The sequence below is a fragment of the Corella eumyota genome, chromosome 3, assembly GCF_963082875.1.
Source record: "Corella eumyota chromosome 3, kaCorEumy4.1, whole genome shotgun sequence".
NCBI classification, from domain to species: Eukaryota; Metazoa; Chordata; class Ascidiacea; order Phlebobranchia; family Corellidae; genus Corella; species Corella eumyota.
The window spans coordinates 17,353,458-17,372,251 of record NC_137492.1 but is presented as its reverse complement, the minus strand read 5'-3'; the positions used below and the strand labels follow the sequence as shown (position 1 = coordinate 17,372,251).

The 18,794-nt window shown below is 31.0% G+C and overlaps 5 protein-coding genes across 6 annotated transcripts; 2 read left to right on the top strand and 3 right to left on the bottom strand.

The window, feature by feature from the left end:
- Positions 1-47: 47 nt before the first annotated feature.
- LOC145745351 (3-galactosyl-N-acetylglucosaminide 4-alpha-L-fucosyltransferase FUT3-like) lies at positions 48-3,301 on the bottom strand. Of its 2 annotated transcripts, none has more exons than XM_082563401.1 (5): positions 2,935-3,301; positions 2,262-2,446; positions 1,753-1,869; positions 1,213-1,361; positions 48-921 (listed from the first exon to the last, which is right to left on the bottom strand). In XM_082563401.1, exons 1-5 carry the CDS (start codon positions 3,274-3,276, stop codon positions 191-193), a joined length of 1,524 nt encoding a protein of 507 aa, XP_082419527.1. In that variant the 5' UTR covers positions 3,277-3,301; the 3' UTR covers positions 48-190. The 2 variants fall into 2 exon arrangements, with proteins under 2 accessions (XP_082419527.1, XP_082419528.1); XM_082563402.1 differs by having other exon boundaries at positions 1,213-1,358.
- Positions 3,302-4,370: 1,069 nt separating this feature from the next.
- Positions 4,371-5,888, bottom strand: LOC145745963 (equilibrative nucleobase transporter 1-like). Its single transcript, XM_082564144.1, has one exon. It carries the CDS (start codon positions 5,886-5,888, stop codon positions 4,371-4,373), a length of 1,518 nt encoding a protein of 505 aa, XP_082420270.1.
- A 234-nt stretch (positions 5,889-6,122) lies between these two features.
- Positions 6,123-8,133, bottom strand: LOC145745588 (equilibrative nucleobase transporter 1-like). The gene has a single exon (XM_082563703.1). The coding sequence runs from the start codon at positions 8,065-8,067 to the stop codon at positions 6,553-6,555; it is 1,515 nt and encodes a 504-aa protein (XP_082419829.1). The 5' UTR covers positions 8,068-8,133; the 3' UTR covers positions 6,123-6,552.
- Positions 8,134-9,324: 1,191 nt separating this feature from the next.
- Positions 9,325-11,045, top strand: LOC145745589 (equilibrative nucleobase transporter 1-like). The gene has a single exon (XM_082563704.1). The coding sequence runs from the start codon at positions 9,412-9,414 to the stop codon at positions 10,939-10,941; it is 1,530 nt and encodes a 509-aa protein (XP_082419830.1). The 5' UTR covers positions 9,325-9,411; the 3' UTR covers positions 10,942-11,045.
- A 245-nt stretch (positions 11,046-11,290) lies between these two features.
- Positions 11,291-17,960, top strand: LOC145745337 (uncharacterized). The gene is made up of 13 exons (XM_082563386.1): positions 11,291-11,592; positions 12,349-12,542; positions 12,628-12,702; positions 12,796-12,880; positions 13,100-13,218; positions 13,522-13,618; positions 13,730-13,863; positions 14,245-14,379; positions 14,485-14,612; positions 15,183-15,358; positions 15,496-15,906; positions 16,300-16,355; positions 16,893-17,960. The coding sequence occupies exons 1-13, from the start codon at positions 11,376-11,378 to the stop codon at positions 17,232-17,234; spliced, it is 2,169 nt and encodes a 722-aa protein (XP_082419512.1). The 5' UTR covers positions 11,291-11,375; the 3' UTR covers positions 17,235-17,960.
- Positions 17,961-18,794: the final 834 nt, after the last annotated feature.

Genomic DNA, 18,794 nt, shown 5'->3' with positions numbered 1-18,794 from the left:
CACTTAATTATTCAGTCTATTGTTAAATTATTTATAAATAAATGAAACGGTGTTCCAAAAAAGTGCATATTTAATTAAGTCCTGTGTATATAATTGCATATAATCTAAACAATAAACAGTAAAACAAAAGATAAGAATACGAATTAAACTAAAATTACTTAAAGCAACTAAAAACAATAACTAACGTCTATTAAAAAGGTCTAGAATTTTTAGTCGTTTTTCGCAAAACAATACGACGTAACACCAATATTGCTATAATAAATATAAAAACAGCATAATAAAAACACCTTTGAGTAAGGAATCGTATTCTGTATTCAGATAATACCATGTTCCAGTAAAATGTGCCCCATAGTCTTTCGCGTGTAGTAAAAGGAGTAATACATGTTTTTGTTTCATCATAATACCACCATGAGTGTATGGATTCAACTTTGTATTGTGGGCGAACGTTATTTTTTGTTTCAAAAATGTCGTCGTTGTGTAACAAACGGCAAAGCTGACAAAACGCCTTTTCGGGATTTGCTTCAGCTATTTTACTATCGGCTCTCCATTTAAAATAAGCCATGTATTCATCCGCGTGAGTATCTAGATACATTAGGTAATCTATAAGTTTCTGAGGAGAAGAGAAGTCCTCCATGAAAATAAAGGATCCGGGTGGAAGAGATTTTTCTACGTCCTCTCGGGTCGGGCCCCAAATCACCGGAACGACCCCGGCACGTAAGGAATTCCACCATGTTTTTTCAGTAATATAATCCCTACAGTGCAGCGAGTTTTCCATCGCAAAATAGAACTTGTAAGGGGTCAAATATTTGTGAGTGTCCCTCCACGTTCCTGGCAAAGAGTTGAACACACAGAACCCATATAAGTCAACGTCAAGGCCTAGGTCAACAAACTCTAAAATCATTTGTAAACGGAACAACGCCCCTAAAACAACAAATTGTATTATAATCACGTGTTTTTATCTTTTTTATGACTGAAGAAAGCAGTTTTACCTTATTAAACAAACTTTCAGAAAACAAGAATTTTAAAACCAAAGTTTTACCAAAATCTAGGTCAAATTTTTTTTTGAAATTCAAAAGCATTTTTTAGAAAAAAAAACGGTTTGGATATAGCGAATTTAATAAAAGTTGTTTTTTTGTAAGTAAAATGGGGTTTTGGCCATTATTTTTGTATCTGTTTTTATATGCTAGGTTAATTTTAAAAGAATAAACTTACCTTTTGTATAACAGTTGCCACTAATCCATGCTATTAGCTTTGACTTTTGAGCCATTAAATTGACGGTATTCGATACCAAACTGTCATTCTTTATTTCCTTTATAATATCAGCCGTGTCAAAATATGGAAAGTATATGTCCGAATCCCTTCTATAAAAATCAATGGCTATTATTAATACGCTTTTGAATAGAATTCTTTATAACACAAAAGCGGCATTTAAAAGAGAATTTTTAACAAAGTCGTTGTTAAGGTTAGAATTGTTTAACAGTCTTGTAAGTTTTGTTGTTTTTTTCTAAGAGTAACCCATTTTGTGAACGTTTATATATTTACTCTTCAACCATTTTTATAACTTTAAATAATTCAAAACCCCCTTTTTATTTTCAATTTAATATACTTTTGGCAAGCATAAAAAGGGTTTTAATTTTACATCAACGTTGTTACTTTAACCAAATGCGGTAAAATCATATTAAAAAATGTGTTCAAGTTGTAAAGAATTTATAATTACAAAAAATTCCTGAATACCTAAGTTAAATAGTTTACCTATATGTCATAGTCAGGTTAAATGTGTTGTTAAAACGTTGTAAATCTTCTTTGTAGATTCGGTAAAGGGAAGAAGGGCTTTCCTGATTAGTCCACACATACAGCTGGTCTGGGTGCCTAAAAACACAAATTAAACACCAATAGCAAACAGCTTTGCATAATTAACACAAATTAAACACCAATAGCAAACAGCTTAACATAAGTAACACAAATTAAACACCGATAGCAAACAGTTAACATAATGTGTATGCCCATTTCTACAGAATTGCAAACAGGAAATTGTTCAACAATACATCAAAATCACTGATGTGAATTAGATGGTAATTAATTAAAAATAAAGCCTAATTTGTTGAACAATGTTTAAAAATAACATAAAAATGTCACGTTTTAATCTGCAACATCGTTCATTATTAGTTGAATTCCACTATCACATTCCTAATTAGATTGTGGCTATTAGTGTAACATTAAATAACAAAAACTTAAATTAATTTTCTCTTTTTAACAATTACCTTCTTTTTGGTAACTCAGTCTCGTTCATTAAGTTCCCAAAATGAAATAAAACGGCGTCTGCACGGTTCAGCAAATCTCTGTCATACGAAACTGAGCATTTTCCGCCACACTTTCCTTCTGGCAACGGATACGGGATTTCCTCGTTAAAAGCAGGTTTGTTGAATACAATTAACTTTGATTTTTCCTGTAACACAAATAACTTTGATTTTGATCCATATTAGCTTTATTTTTGTGAAAAAAACAGGTAAATTATCTGGAAAAGATAAAGTAAAAAAGTAAGTTGCAAAAGGGTTAAAAAACAGTTAAAAAATAATTTTAATTTTTTTCTCCTTGTACTGGAGTAAAAAATTATTAACTGAGAGGTTTATGTCAACACTTCACGATAAATGCAATTGTCCATAATAACATTTGTTTAATCTCTCTTTGTGTGTTTGGCCGTAGGCTATAACTAGTCACGCTTAAGTAAATTTTCAGTTGAAATTTTAAAATAAGTCGGTAAATATTACATTTATTATTTAAGTTGTAATGAACCTTTATTTAAGCTTAATATAGCTTACTATTTAAATCGAAACTTACTTTTTTTAGTTTCAAATGTTTAACAAAATAAATACAATAATTGGACATTGTTATGTAGGTTATTTTTAACATAAATAGCAAAACAAAAACGCTTACTAATTTTACAATGTTTGTTTCTTTTGTGAAATCTATTGTCTTTCGTTTTAGATTCATTTCAAACGACTTTGATGCATCTAAGAAGTCACCAAACTTTGGGACATGTCCAGTAATTTCCCAGTCTTGATATGACTGCCAATTCCACCAAGGCCTTGACTGATTGGAGCCAGTCCATTTGACAAAGTTAAAATAAATCAGGTAACTTGACAGAAGACTTGATAAAAAGACAACAATAAATAAATCCCAATACAGATATGCATAAATCACAATATGGCGTAATAACCCAGCAATTTTGTTTTTTATTCTTGCGGAAAACGAAATTCCAAACATACTCCAAACCATGAATTTAAACGTTATAACTAACCAGTATTCTGTTAATAAATAGACAATATAAGTTGATAACTTAAAGGCTTCCGCCAATGCTAGGTTGATTGAGTAATTTTACGCTATTTCTTCCTGTACGTTTTTTAATAACCTCTAATAAAGCTCCAATGTTTGCCATACTTTTTTTTCATTTTTTCAATGTTTTCAAACTCTACTTGCCCTGACTCACTTGGCTTTATTATTAAGTTAAATTAGTCATTATAAAAATAAGGAAGTTTAAAGTGCAAAAACACAAATGACTATTTTATGCCTACTCAAGTATGTATAATTTGTGATAACATATTGATAAATTTACGGTCTAGCAGTAAACGCTAAACGAACTCCTTTTTTGTTAGCGTTTACGCATGCTCTTTTATAAATAGTTCTGCTTTAAGCTAAATAAAGGAAGAAGGCACTGCCGGTATACCGCGCTAAAATAACACAACCCAAAATTTAAATAATTCAAAACCCCTCAAAACTCTTTTGTTAAAATTGTCAGATTTTAACAACATTTCTTTGTACTTTTAAATTTTGTAGCAGTTATTTTTCGTAAAGGATAATTTTTTTTGTTTTTTTTTTATTAAAATTTTTTGTCGATTTTGCTATCTCCTCAGCTACGGCACCAAGCGACAGTATTAACATTTACAAAGTTTCAAACAAATTTTAAAAAATGTGCTGCTACTTTTTTGGCATATACTTATTCTTTTTAGTAAAACTAGATAGTTATAAAATATTTTTTACTTTATTTATGCATTATAACCAGCAAACTGGTGTTTAGAGTTTTGATTGCTTTGCCATATGTGTATTGTCTATTGTTTTAATAAAATCTTAGTTCCTATTAAAGCATATGTTACATGCACGTAATTAGGGTTGTTTCCTTATTTAAGATATATTCAACATAAAGTTTTTTAAACACCTTTGACATGTTATAGTTTCATACTTGAGAAAAATAAAAATATTCAAATACTTATAATGTTTTGTAAACAACATTGATTAAAAATTATGCAACTAATACCAAAGTATTAGGTATATTTTTTTACAGGTGTAATATCTTGATGAAGATTTTTACTAAATTATTCATCTACTTGATGATTTTTTATAACAGTTGATTTTGCAATTTGTTTCAATTTAGAACGATAGTCAAGACACAAGCTTAATGGATGTAAAAAGCTAATTAAAATTAAGCACAAAAACATTACTTCAACATAAATAAAATTTCCGTCAAGGTCGTTTAGAACCCAACTAAGTAAAGGTTTTATAAGGAGGGTAATAACACCATTTACCATATCTAGTGCACCAAAAAGTACCCCAAATAAATTGATAGGAAATTTACCAGTCAGACATATAGCAGTGTAGCTGTATATAGAACTACGCATCAGCATATAACAAAAGAATGAGAAATACTGCAAGGGTAATATTGGAATAGCAATTGATATTGTAAATATTAATGCCACGCCACTTACAAGGCATCCACAAATCATAAAAGCTTTTAACTTGCTTACTTCTTCTGGGATGTTCTGTTTACGATATCGGTTGATGAGTGCATCTGCTGTTGCACCAATAACTGGAGATGAGAAGCCACTTAACAATGCGAAAATAGCAAAAGCATCAATATAACTTGTAAGTTCATCTTCATTGCCAAATTTTAAAATCCAAGTTGGAAATGTAGATATAAAAAATAAATTTCGAAAGTTAAGGATCCAAATATGTAGCGTTGTTGTTATGTAGAACTTAGTTTTTATACATTTCCACATTGATAACAGAATCTTCTTAAACGAGGGATTGTCATTGTCATTATCAGATGTATTTGTGTTTACAGTACGTGGTTCATTTTCGCATTGTGGATTTCTGCATCTTTCTTGTATTCCATATCGATAATTCTGGTCCGCAGATGAAGGAATAAGTTTTTTTGGGGAAAGAAAAAAAGTTGCCGCAAAACTAATGGCCGACCAACTTGAAAGCAAATAAAACGAATGGCGAAACGAAATGCCACTTCGGTGTGCCAAAAGAACAAGCCAACACATTATAGTGGAACTAATAAAGGTCCCAGTAAATATTGATATAAGTGTAGATTTAATTTTTGGAAACAGATTACCATATTGTACACTGCATAAATAGAAAAACGTACTACCAACCGTAAGTAAGGATGGGGCAAGATAAATGGCCCAACTGTTTGAATTACTTGAGGTGGCTAGAATCAAACAGCCAGCTAAATAGAAAGAGATTCCGATCATTTTTGATATCCATGTTCCAAATTTTCTTACTATAAATCCGTTAAAGAAAATTCCAACAGTTAACACAACTATAAGTATCGAGTAAACGAACGAAAAGGTTTCTGCTTGCTTGTTGCATGTTGGATACGCTTGCGACGACATCTGAGTGGTAAAACTTGAATTTACATCACGTGTAAATGAATCTGTAGCATTATTGACGTCAGTAGGTAATGTAGTGACGTCAGTTTCACTGCATAAGTCGCTGAAGTAGCCTTCATCTTGTAGTACAAACACTAGAAATGGGAATCCAACTACTAAGCTTCCAAATAGTATCTCAAGACAAGCGAAAATTACACTTAGTACATGTTGTATGTTCATGTTTATTTTTAACAGTAATTCAAGATACAACAAACTAAATAAGTTAATATCTAATGCCTAAAAATAAGGTATCTTTTGTTAACCAAAAACAAATCAACATTTTAAATACCTGTTTATTCTGTTACAAAATATTTAATGCGGGTATTCTTTAACCCAGTTGAAGTAACTTGTTTTGAGGTTAAGCCTACCAACAGAAAAAAAAGGTAGAAAACTGTTGATCCATGTAAATTTTTTTGTTTTCAATTTTATCGTAGTTAATAAAATGCAGTGTTATTTTATAACCGTGCAATCGCTCATGCAAAGCCGGTAAATGAAGCAGTAAATTTAAAAATTTGTTTTCTCGTACAAAATTAACTCCCTTCATACCAATTTATTGACTCATATTTGCTTATAATTTAAAAATAAATGTTGAAGTTATTCTAAAATTGTTGACATTTAAAAAAAATATTAACCATACAAACACCCCTTAAAATCTAATGTAAGTAATTTTATTAATAAAAGAAAAAAAATCAGTTTTTTAAAAATTGAAAATTAGATGCAGTTAAAAATAAACACTGTCAAGTTATATGATTTATTATTTGTTAAATGTCGTTTAAATTGTTATAGCAAAGCACATTAAAAATTATTTTTACAGTTGCAACAATCCCTTTTAATATTTTGTTTACTATTCATCCACATTATGATTTCTAATAACAGTTGACTTTGTCATTTGTTTCATTTTAGCACGATAGTCAAGATACAAGCTTAACGGATGTAAAAAGCTAATTAAAATTAAGCACAAAAACATGACTTCAACATAAATAAAATTTCCGTCAAGGTCGTTTAGAACCCAACTTAGCAGGGGTTTAATAAGTAGAGATATAAATCCATTTACTGAGTTTAGTGTACCGAAAAGTACCCCGAATAAACTGGTAGGAAATTTACCAGTCAGACATATAGCAGTGTAGCTGTATATAGAACTACGCATCAGCATATAACAAAAGAATGAGAAATACTGCAAAGGTAATACAGGAATAGCAACCGAAATAGTAAATATCAAGGACACACCACTTACGAGACAACCGCAAATTACAAATGCTTTTAACTTGCTAAGTTCTTTTGGGATGTTCTGTTTACGATATCGGTTAATGAGTGCATCTGCTGTTGCACCAATAACTGGAGATGAGAAACCACTGAGTAGTGCGAAAATAGCAAAAGCATCAATATAACTTGTAAGTTCATCTTCGTTGCCAAATTTTCGGATCCACGTTGGAAATGTAGAAATAAAAAACAAGTTTCGAAAGTTTAGAATCCAAACATGCAGCGTTGTTGTAATGTAGAACTTAGTTTTTATACATTTCCACATTGATAACAGAATCTCCTTAAACGAGGGATTGTCATTGTCATTATCAGATGTATTTGTGTCTATATGTTGATCATCTGCACATTGTGGATTTCTGCATCTTTCTTGTATCCCATATCGATAATTCTCGTCTGCAGATGGGGGAATAAGTTTCCTTGGGGAAAGAAAAAAAGTTGCCGCAAAACTAATGGCCGACCAACTTGAGAGTAAATAAAACGAATGGCGAAACGAAATGCCATTTCTATGTGCCAATAAAACAAGCCAACACATCATAGTGGAACTAATAAAAGTCCCAGTAAATATTGATATAAGTGTGGATTTGATTTTCGGAAACAGATTACCATATTGTGCACTGCATAAATAGAAAAACGAACTTCCAGCAGCAAGTAGGCATGTGGCAAGATAAAGGATCCAACTGTTTGTAGGGTTTGAGGTGGCTAGAATCAAACAACCAGCCAAATAGAAAGAGATTCCAATCATTTTTGATATCCATGTTCCAAATTTTCTTACTATAAATCCATTAGTAAAAGTCCCAATCGTTAACACGACTATCAGTATCGAGTATACGAACGAAAAAGTTTCTGCTTGCTCGTTGCATGTTGGATAAGCTTGCAACGATATCTGAGTGGTAAAACTTGAATTAACATCACGGGTAAATGAGTCTGTAGCATTAATAACGTTAGTGGGTAATGTAGTAACGTCAGTTTCACTGCATAAGTTGCTGAAGTAGCCTTCATCTTGTAGTACAAACACTAGGAATGGAAATCCAACAACCAAGGCCCCGAATAAAATCTCAAGACAAGCAAGGACAACACTTAGTATATGTTGTATGTTCATGTTTATATTAAGAGAAATCTAAAATACAACAAACAAAAACGGTAAATATCTAGTGCTTGAGTTAAGCTTCTTACTTATAACCTAAAACAAATCAAAACTTTTTCTTTAAAGACCTCAAATATTTCAAAAATCTGTTTATTCTGTTACAAATATGAAACGCTAGTGCTCTTTGACCCAGTTAAAGAGACCAACAGAAAAACAAAAAAATAAGAAAATTGTTGATCCATGTGAATTGTTTTTCAATGTTTTTTTACTTAAATAATGCACCGTCATTCTATAACCTTGCAATCGCCCATGCAAAGCCGCTAAATGAAGCAGTAATTTCAAAATTTGACCTTTTCATACTAAATCTGCCCCCCCCCCCCCCCCCCACTAACCTTCCATACTTAGTTATGCTATTATGAAAAGATCGTGGTCACAGATTAAGCTGATTTCAAATGGCTTACAATAATATAGCACAAGACTTAAATATACCAAACATTAATATACTTGCTACCTACTTTTTAATACTGTTATCTGTAATAGCATATACCTGCATAAAGGTGGGAAACAAAGCCGCACTTACCTTAAAGTTAAACCAACAAAAACCATGAACTAACCTAATTATAGTTGATGGGTTGTTTGGCTGCAGTTTGTTAATTCTCTTTTAGGTGAATTTTCGTTTCTTTCTTTTTTGTCTTCAATTTATTTGGTTCTTATCCAAGTAAACTGATTTCTTTCTGCCCCATTACATTTTGAGTAAAATACATCATCATAGTTATACTTTAAAATATTAACCAGGTCAAATACAATTTAAAACCTAATGCATTTTTATTAATTAAACAATGAAAGCCAGTTTTATAACGATTTGTAATTCGAGGCCGGTAAAACTAAGTGCTGTCAAAATATATATATAATTAATTATACATGTAGTGGCGTTTAATAATGCTGAATCAAAGCACGATTAAGTAAAGATTTAAATTAAAATAACTTATATTTTTATGAAAACCAAGTGAATTTGTTTTTTTTAAAAAGTTTTTTTTTAATTTTACCTGTAATTGTTTTGTCAAAGTTGTTATAATTTTAAAAATCACAATATTTTTTATGATAAAAGTTTTTCAATATTAACCAATAGTTACCTACAATGACATCAGCATAACTAAAAACATATTTATCAACGTAAAAGTTTTGGGTGGTTAAACAACGCTTGCATGGCGTTTTTTTTTTCGTTGCGCACGACCTTTCCCGAACTTCGTAAAAGAAAAACTTTTTCAACTGGGGCTTTCTGGGTTCAGTCAAACAGATAAAATGCAAAGGTTCTCAAAACCTATTTTGTTTTGTTTGTTTTAATATATTTAAAGGAATATGAACATACAACATATTCTTACCGTGGTTTTCGCTAGCCTTGATATCTTATTTGGCGCACTGGTGGTGGGATTTACATTTCTAGTTTTTGTATTTCAAGATAAAGGTTACTTCAGCGATTTATGCAGCGAAACTAACGCAACCACTTCACCAAATGACGTCTTAAATTATACAGAATTAGTCAGCCAGGATATTAATACAAGTTTTACAGCAACAGATTCGTTAATAGCAATGTCATCAGCTTTTCCGACATGCAACGAACAAGAAGAGACCTTCTCGTTTATTTATTCTGTAATTCTTGCTGTTTTACTTACTGGATCTTTTGTTAATGGTTTTGTTATCAGAAAATTTGGAACATGGATATCAAGAATAATCGGAACAACGTTGTATCTGTCTGGCTGCTTAATTCTAGCTTCGTCAAGTAATACTAAAAGTTGGTTACTTTATCCTGGCACAATTCTCTTATCTATTGGAAGCACATTGTTCTACATGTCCAGTGCACAATATGGAAACCTTTTTCCAAAAATCAAAGCCACACTTATTTCTATGTTTACTGGTATTTTCGGTGGTTCCACACTTATGAGCTGGCTTGTTCTTTTGGCACATCGAAACGGCATTTCGTTTCGCCATTCGTTTTATTTACTATCAAGTTGGTCGGCCATAAGTTTTGGAGTTACATTTTTTCTTTCGCCAAGATATCACATACCTCCATCTGCGGACGAGAATTATCGGTATGGGATACAAGAAAGATGCAGAAATCCACAATGCGAAGATGAACCACGTACTGTAGACACAAATACATTTGCGAATGACAATGACAATCCCTCGTTTAAAGAGATTCTGTTATCAATGTGGAAATGCATAAAAACTAAGTTCTACATTACAACTGTTTTTCATATAATGATTTTACATATTCGAAATGGTTTTTTCTTGGGCACCTTTCCGTCGTGGATCCATCAATTTGGCAACGAAGATGAACTTACAAGTTATATTGATGCTTTTGCTATTTTTGCATTACTAAGTGGTTTTACAGGACCAATGATTGGTGCAGCAGCAGATTTATTGATTAACCGATATCGTAAACAGAAAATGCCAGAAGAACTTTGCAAGTTAAAAACTTTTGTAATTTGTGGATGCCTTGTAAGTGGCGTGGCATTACTATTCACAATATTGGTTGCTATTCCTGTATTACCTTTGCAGTATTTCTCATTCTTTTGTTATATGTTAATGCGTGGTTCTATATACAGCTACACTGCTATATGTCTCACTGGTAAGTTTCCTACCAATTTATTTGGTGTCCTTTTTGGTACACTAAACGCTATAAATGGACTGTTGTCTTTAGTAATAAGGCCTTTGCTTAGTTGGGTTTTAAACGACCTTAACGGAAATTTTCTTTATGTTGAAGTCATATTTTTGTGCTTAATTTTAATCAGCTTTTTACATCCGTTAAGCTTGTATATTGACTATCGTTCTAAATACCGAACTAAATATAGAGAACCAATTGTTATTCAAAATCAAACTGCACTGTAAAACGCCTTTCAACATATGTTAATTTTTAAAGCGTGGTGTTTTTTATATTATGATAGCTTATTTTTTGTAACTTTGCATTTAAATTGTTAATAAAAGGTTGTGAAAATTTAATGAATACTTTTATAAAGGAGTTTTTGGTCATTTTTTTTTATTAAAAAAAATAATTCCGGGCCACCCGGCTTAATGCCGCACTCCGCTATCCGATGCGAAATAATTCCGTCTCTTCTGATAATCCGCGTTTTAGTTTGTTTAAGATTTTTTGTAAAGCAGGAACATTTTTTATTAAAATAAATCAGTTACACAAAAAGACAACTATTCTATTTTTATTTTGTTTAGGTATTTTATTATTTGTAGATTGAATTGTAGGCCTACAATTTTTGTTTGACGTCAGAGCTTTAAACGTAGACTGACTGAAAGTCACGTAATTCCTAAAAATGGATAACACAGAATCAAATGAACAACCAAGTACAGAAAATATAGAAACTGAAGTTGTAGAAAACAGTCACGACAGCATTCTAAAAATTAATGTACGTTTTGATGGCACGAATTGGCTAAACAAAAATGTAGACGACGACCCATCTGCTCCGGATTTAGCGGAAAATTCGGTTTCTGTAGATTTGTCAAATTCTCAATCTTCATCTTCAGTCGCCGGTAATTAATAAATTATAATTAAAATTTACTTAAATAAAAGGTTAACAGTTAAATTTTCACATTCTAAAAGTTAACACTGTTCCGATTTTTTTTAAAGTTTGTAAAAAGGCCTTACAGCCAGCCTTTTTTTTGTATATATCTTTATCCTCGATGTCGGAAAGTCGAATGCGCAACTTAAACATAGGGTAACAACTGTTACCACGGCCCAGTCTCGAGTTGCCTGTGGCAGTTTGGGATATTATAGATTATAATTGCCTGGTAATTATGCTGCTGATTAAGTGCTGGCTCAGCAGGAGTTTGTACCGTTTATAGCGCCTTACTCAAGGGCGCTACAGCATGTGCTCAGTGGGGATTGAACCCACGACCTCATGTGTGGTGTAGCAAGTGTTCTTACCACTACACCAAGCTGCCGGTTGAATTTAGTCTGGACCATTTTTAAATTTAACTGACTTAAAAATAATACCTAACAATAATTGTTTTTTAGTAATGTTAATTAGTTAATAAGTCCCAAGCTTTTTGATATAGAATCAGTGAATATCAAATTGGATACATATAGTAGGGATTCGCAGTGTATCACTTATCATTGCACTATAAAAAGATTGTGAGCAGGCTTCGTCTGCTGGGATCACATTTGCCTAACACTATTATCCGGGATCACATTTGCCTAACATTAATATAGATTTACTATGTACAGTAAATCTATCTCTTCATATATTCCTAGTAAAGGCCAAATTTTTTATTAAAAATTTTTTTTAGGGACTTCCCAGGATTCCAAAACAACTCTTTCAGAGCACATAAGATCACCGTCAAACGAAGACAGTCATGACACAGATGGGGAGTTTGAGCCCACCGTGGAATCGATGATTCATGAGTTTGATGATGAGAGCACTCTGGAGGAAGATGAAGTGGGAGGGGAGGAAGATGAAGAGGAGCTAGATGCCCTTGCAAAAGTTAGTAAATTAAAAAAAAATTTTGTTTTTATTCAATTTACCCAAAAATTATTAAAAAGATTAAAAAAACGATTTGAAATTTCAGGAAAGTGAAATGCCTTTAGAAGAATTACTTAAAATGTATTATGGGAAACCAGCTGGGAAAAACAAATCAGAAAAGGTTATTTTTAATTTTTTATGTTTTAATTCAATTTTTGGTATAATAAAGATGAAATCATAAAATTGATCTAACATTTTTATCTTTTTTTAAAAGGAAACTGGAACTTCGTCAGACTCTGAAAATGATAACACAAAACCTGATGAAAATAAACCAACTGGCCCACCTAGAAAGCTAAGATGTAAGTAAAAGTTATTAAAGTGTTTCTAAAATGCTCAAGTCTCTAAAAACCAAAGTTTTTTTAAGGGATAATTTATATTTTAGAAATTTATTTAAAAAATTAAAATTTAAACAAATTTTATTAAAAAATGTCACTTCAAAAAAAATATTCCTTTTTAAAAAATAAACAAAATCTACTTTTATAGTTTTTAAATTTTTTAAAGCAACTTTTTTCCTTTAGCGAATAATGTTTTATTAAGTCCGATCCACCACGATTCAGGAGATGAGGATGGTGATGGAGATTATGCTCCTGCTCCTGAAGATTGGAGGAAGTCACCCAGGATCGGAGAAGATTTTCAGGTTTCAAAATCAAAAATTTAGAAATAATGTGATTTTGTCAAATTTATTTTAAAATAAAATTTTAAGAAAAAAAATTTAAAAAAGTTTTTTTTGCAATTTTTTATTCTCAGGTCTTTAGAACGGTTTTTTCAGAAAAAAAACTAGTCATTACTATTTATTTAAGTCATTCTTTGTATCCTTATATTAAATTTCTAGTTAACAATTAACATTGTGTTCCCTACATTTCTTTTATTTTGTTATAAACAATTTAACTGCAACAAAATATTTAAAAAAATTTACCAAAAATTTTTTATTATTTTTTAGGTTGATAGTATACCGACTAAGGAATTACAAAATCCTGATTATAATTGTGAGGGTGATGAGTTAATTTGGGATCCAAATAAAATTGATTTAGAAAAGGGTAATTTTTGTCCTGTCTTATCTAAAAGAACTCCCATGTTATATTTAATATAAATTATATACCATTTTAAGTATTTTTTTTATTAATTTTTCACAAAGTTTTGCGTTGCAGTTGAGCAATATTTGACAACAGTCTCCCAACTGAATTCCAGCAACAATGCTTCATTACTACCATGCGGTTCTCATCTAAGGGACAATGAGGATGCGTTGTTTTTATTAAAACAATGTGACAATGATGCAGAAGAGGTAAATAGTTTAATTAATCTACAATTTTTTTTAAATATATTTATCCTTGACTTCAAGCTCTAAACATAGAGTAACATCAGTTACCCCGACCAACTCCTATCTTGCCTTAGGAAGTTAAGGATATTATATGGATTATAATTGCCCAATATTTAAGCTGCTGATTAAGTGCTGGCTCAGCAGGAGTTCATACTGTTTATGAGACCTTACCCAAGGACACTACAGCAAGAGAGCAGTGGGGATCGAACCCATGACCTTATTTGGTGTAGCAAGTGTTCTGACCACTACACCACTCTTAATTAGTAGTTCATCATAGTTAAAATCTAACTTTTTGTATATATATATTTTGTAAAATTTTTTAAAAAATTTGAGTATTTTTTTTAGGCTGTTAGACAATATAAATGGAGACCTCCAGCGCTTTCGAGTGATTTGCATGTTTGGTCAGAGTCCGAATGTAAATTATTTGAACAAGGACTTGCCCTATTTGGAAAAGATTTTCACTTAATTCATCAAAATAAGGTCAATAAATTTAAATTTTTACATTTTCTTAAAAATTAAATCCAAATTTGTTATAAATTTTTAAATATTAAAAAAATTAAATTTGCCTTAAATTTATTTGTTTAGGTTAAAACTAAGAGTATAGGTGAAATAGTCAAGTTTTATTATGTGTGGAAAAAGACGGAAAGATATGCCAACTTTAGCGCGAAAACAAGACTTGGCAAAAAGAAAGATATGCTACATCCTGGTGTAACGTAAGTTTAAAAAAAAATTTAAGTAAAATTAACAGTAAGAAATTTTTAAGGTATTATTTTGCTTCACTTAATGACGTATATGAAATTTCCTTTTTATTGAAAATATTTTTTTAAATCATTATTCAATAAATTATTAGCACTAATTTTTAAGCCTTCAGTATCACCATAATTTTAAATGTTTGAGTCTACTTGTTGTTTTTGTAAATATCTAATATTTTACAACATAAGCACATGCAGTTACTATAATGTTATATATTTACTACAACAAAATAACAACAAATTATACTATTTTGTATGTATACAAAAAATAACCCATTATGTATATGCTTAAATATAGCAAATAGGTATTGAGGCACGTTTTTTAACTTTTTACAAATGCAAAGCCAGGTGCAAAATTTTTATTTTGCAAATTAATTGTATGTATTTGTTATGGTACAATACACTAAAGACAAAAATAAAATGGTATTTTTAGAAACGGTAAAAATTACATTGTTGTGGTAAATAATATAAAAACCACAACTGTGTGTGTACAAAAATATTATTCTTATTTTTTTTACTATTTTTCTTTAGTGATTATATGGAAAGATTATTGGACGAAACTGAGAACACGATTAACAATTCGACGGCTAATAACGCTAACTATCCGATTGTACAAGGGCACAGTGCTGCCTTGCAACAACATCTAAGTGATCTAAGAGTTACAAGAAGTAACCTAAGACAGGGGGGTTCACCATCTAATTATGCAGGTAATGCTTTAAAATTATTTAGACTTTTTGAATTAAAATTTAAGAACTAAAGAAAGAATATAATAAAATTTTTCCACTTATTTTTACCAACTTAATTTTTTATTTTTGGTTAGTTCTTTATTTTCATTTTTTTGCAGAATTAAATAGATTGCTTGACAGTGATTTTGTTGATGACATTGAAATGTTTGACAACATTGTACCGATAGCCCCGGTCCCCAACAATTTACCCTCAAACCTTAATAGCCTTTACCCCTCTGTGTCTTTACCTGAAATTGACCCACCCATTAATGTGGGGTACAGAGACCCCGGGAATTTTGCCCCTTATTCTACGACTGGGTTTCAGAATCTTATAACTAGTACTAACCCAGTTTCGAAGTCACCTAATGACCACCAGGGGCATAACTTGTCACCCTCATTTACCCCAAGTATTGTGACCCCATCTCAACCCATTGTTGACCCCTCAAAGCATAGTTTTCGACCTTTAAACCCTGCAGAAACGACCTCTAGTAACGAATTTGTATCAAGTACCTCTGCTCCTTTAGCACCAGGTATTCATCATGTTTTTTAAATTTATTTTAAACTTTTTTGTAATAATATAGGGTTTATAGGTTACTAATACCGGCAACGTGGTGTAGTGGTAAGAACACCTGCTACACCACACATGGGGTCGTAGGTTCAATCCCCACTGCTGTAGCGCCCCCTCACTCTCTGCTGTAGCGCCCTTAAGTAAGGCGATATAAACAATATGAACTCCTGCACTTCATCAGCAGTATAAATTATCAGGCAATTATAATCTATAATATCCAAAACTGCCATAGGCAACTCGAGACTGGGTCGGAGTAACAGATGTTACTCTATGTTTAAGTCGCGCATTCGACTTTCCCACATCAAGGATAAAGATATATACAAAAAAAAAATTACATACACTGTACCTTTTTTAGGTTTATCCTCAAGTGGATCCAGTTTTTCTGCAGTATCTTCCAGCAGAATTGTCCAGGTAATATTGCCTGATTTTTTTTACTTATTATATTATAACAATTTTATGTATGTTTTAATAAAATTAAACACTAGTTAAAGTAATTATTCGAAATGTAAAATCAATAATAACATTTAGCATTTTGTAAATGTACAAGTTAGCAAAAAAGGAATACAACCCTTAGCATATAAGTTACAATTATTGCTTTTAAAGTGTTATCTTACAGAGTTTTGCAATTTTGTAAGTAATGTATATAGCACGTTAGTATGATTGACAATGAATCACAAAATGGCTTTAGAATCTTTAAAAAATGTCTGTGGTACTTACAATTTAATGTTACCATATTTTTTGTGTGATGTAGAAAGTACTAAGTAGCGTAATGAATGTATACAAGCTAGTACTTTCTACGTCATCACAAACAGGGCTTCCCTTTTCTTTTTTTTAATTAGTTTAAATTTTTTTTAAATTGTATAACTTAAAAAGTAGGTGAAATTATTTAAAGTTAAAATCATTTTTGTGTTCGGTGACACCAACTTTATTAATATATGACTTAAATAGAGAGAGGCGGAGTCCAGTCCATCATCTTACTACAGTGCTGCAGATTCCACCTCAAACTTCCCAGACTTTAACTCAAGTAAACGAAGTGTCACAGAAAACATCATGGCAAGTGACTCAAAGCGACAAAGATTATATGAGGAAAGTGAAACTTCACCGTCTGATTCTAACTCATCCACCGAACAAAATGTAGTGAGTTCGACCTCAAATTTACGGCGTGTAGCTGCAGTATCTAGTAGCACAAGCGATAAAAAAACTGATAAACATACAGACGGTGAATTTACAAGTAGTGATATTCAGTCTAGAGACTCAATTGGTGACGCATCTAGACTGGTCAGTTGTTGACGAAATGAAAACATGTAAAAATTTTAAAAGGTTTTGGTTTAAAAAGGGGGGAAAGCTTGTTTTTAATTGGCTGTTGAGTTGTATGATGGTGTAAGTAGACAGGTTTACCCTGGACTAAAAATTCTTTGTGCAGAGTTGCCAATTTAACAAACTTTAAAAAAAAAAAATGTTTTTTGTCCTGTTTTATTTTTTTTTGAATAGTAAAAAAACATTTATTACAATTTTAGATCACTTTTTGAATTTACACTTTTTAGGATTTTTTTCCACTGAAATAGATAATAGTAGTTAGTTTATTTCAACTTTTTAATTCTTTGTTTACTTTTTTATTTTTTATCCATGCCTTTAGCTAAAAAATAGTCTGTGTAATTCTGACATTGCCTTTATTTAAGTTAACTAAAATAACTTTATTAAAAATAATTCAAATAAAAAATAAATTGGATAGGTATTAGAAGTTGCAAATATCTTGTATATTTTATCAGCATTTTTTCTTTTATTTAATTAATCTTGTATTTTTTATAGAGATTTGCCTATTAGACTGTATCATTTTGAATTCTCGTTTTAACTATTTTAATAATGTTTCTTTTTTTTATAAAAATGGCAGTTGCATTTAAAAATACTATTTCAAAGAATTATGTAAACTAAAATTTAAACAATAATTTCTTTTAAAATTTGTATATTCTTTTGTTATTACCAAACTGCATCTAAATATATTTTGTTAAACTGTTTTAACGATTGTTTATCAATTTAACAATGTTTTAATTTTTCTCTAATTTTGCTTTTGTCCAATATTTGTTCTTGATATTCTACAGATAAATATAATTTTAAAAAATAACTTTAAGAAAGTTATTTAAAAAATTAAAAAAATTAAAGTTCTGAAGCAGGAATTCAAGATTATTATACAGGTAAAAAAGAGGTTATTAGTTTTTTCAATTATGGTAATTTTAATAAGGCTAAAACAGTTAAGTTTTTTATATTAACCTGCTTATGTATAATAGGCTAAAAGCACATTCTTTATACTGAATTTTTAATTTCTAAAATGAAATAAAATGTTTTTTTTACAAATTTTTTCTGTCCAACTAAAACGTGATATCTTCAAAATTCCCCACCCTTGACTGTAAAAACTTTACCAAACCGCACCTATATTTTCATATGTACAATCTGTACGTGATCTATATAGAAACAAACCTCGCAAAGTCCCTTATGTTGATATAAGCCAGTTCCCAGGCCTTAAAATAAACTAGCGACAGTAACTTACCATTTCCACGTGACTTATCGCGACTTTTATCAATTACGGACAGTTCTCTAGCAAGTCGGCTGAATTTTTATTTTGGAATCGTCGTTTTCCTATTTTGAGGCCAAATGGGCGCGAACCGTAACGTTGCTACGCCACATTGGATTTCTATCGGACAGTAATGAGTCACCATTTCTCCAAACTTGAACAAAATAAACGTGATTTACTTTTAGGACTGTTTGTGTATACAGTTAATATAAACATTACGGCAGAGCGTTGACGTATGACTTTAAACAAAACATTTAACTTAAATGATACAGAAATCCTAA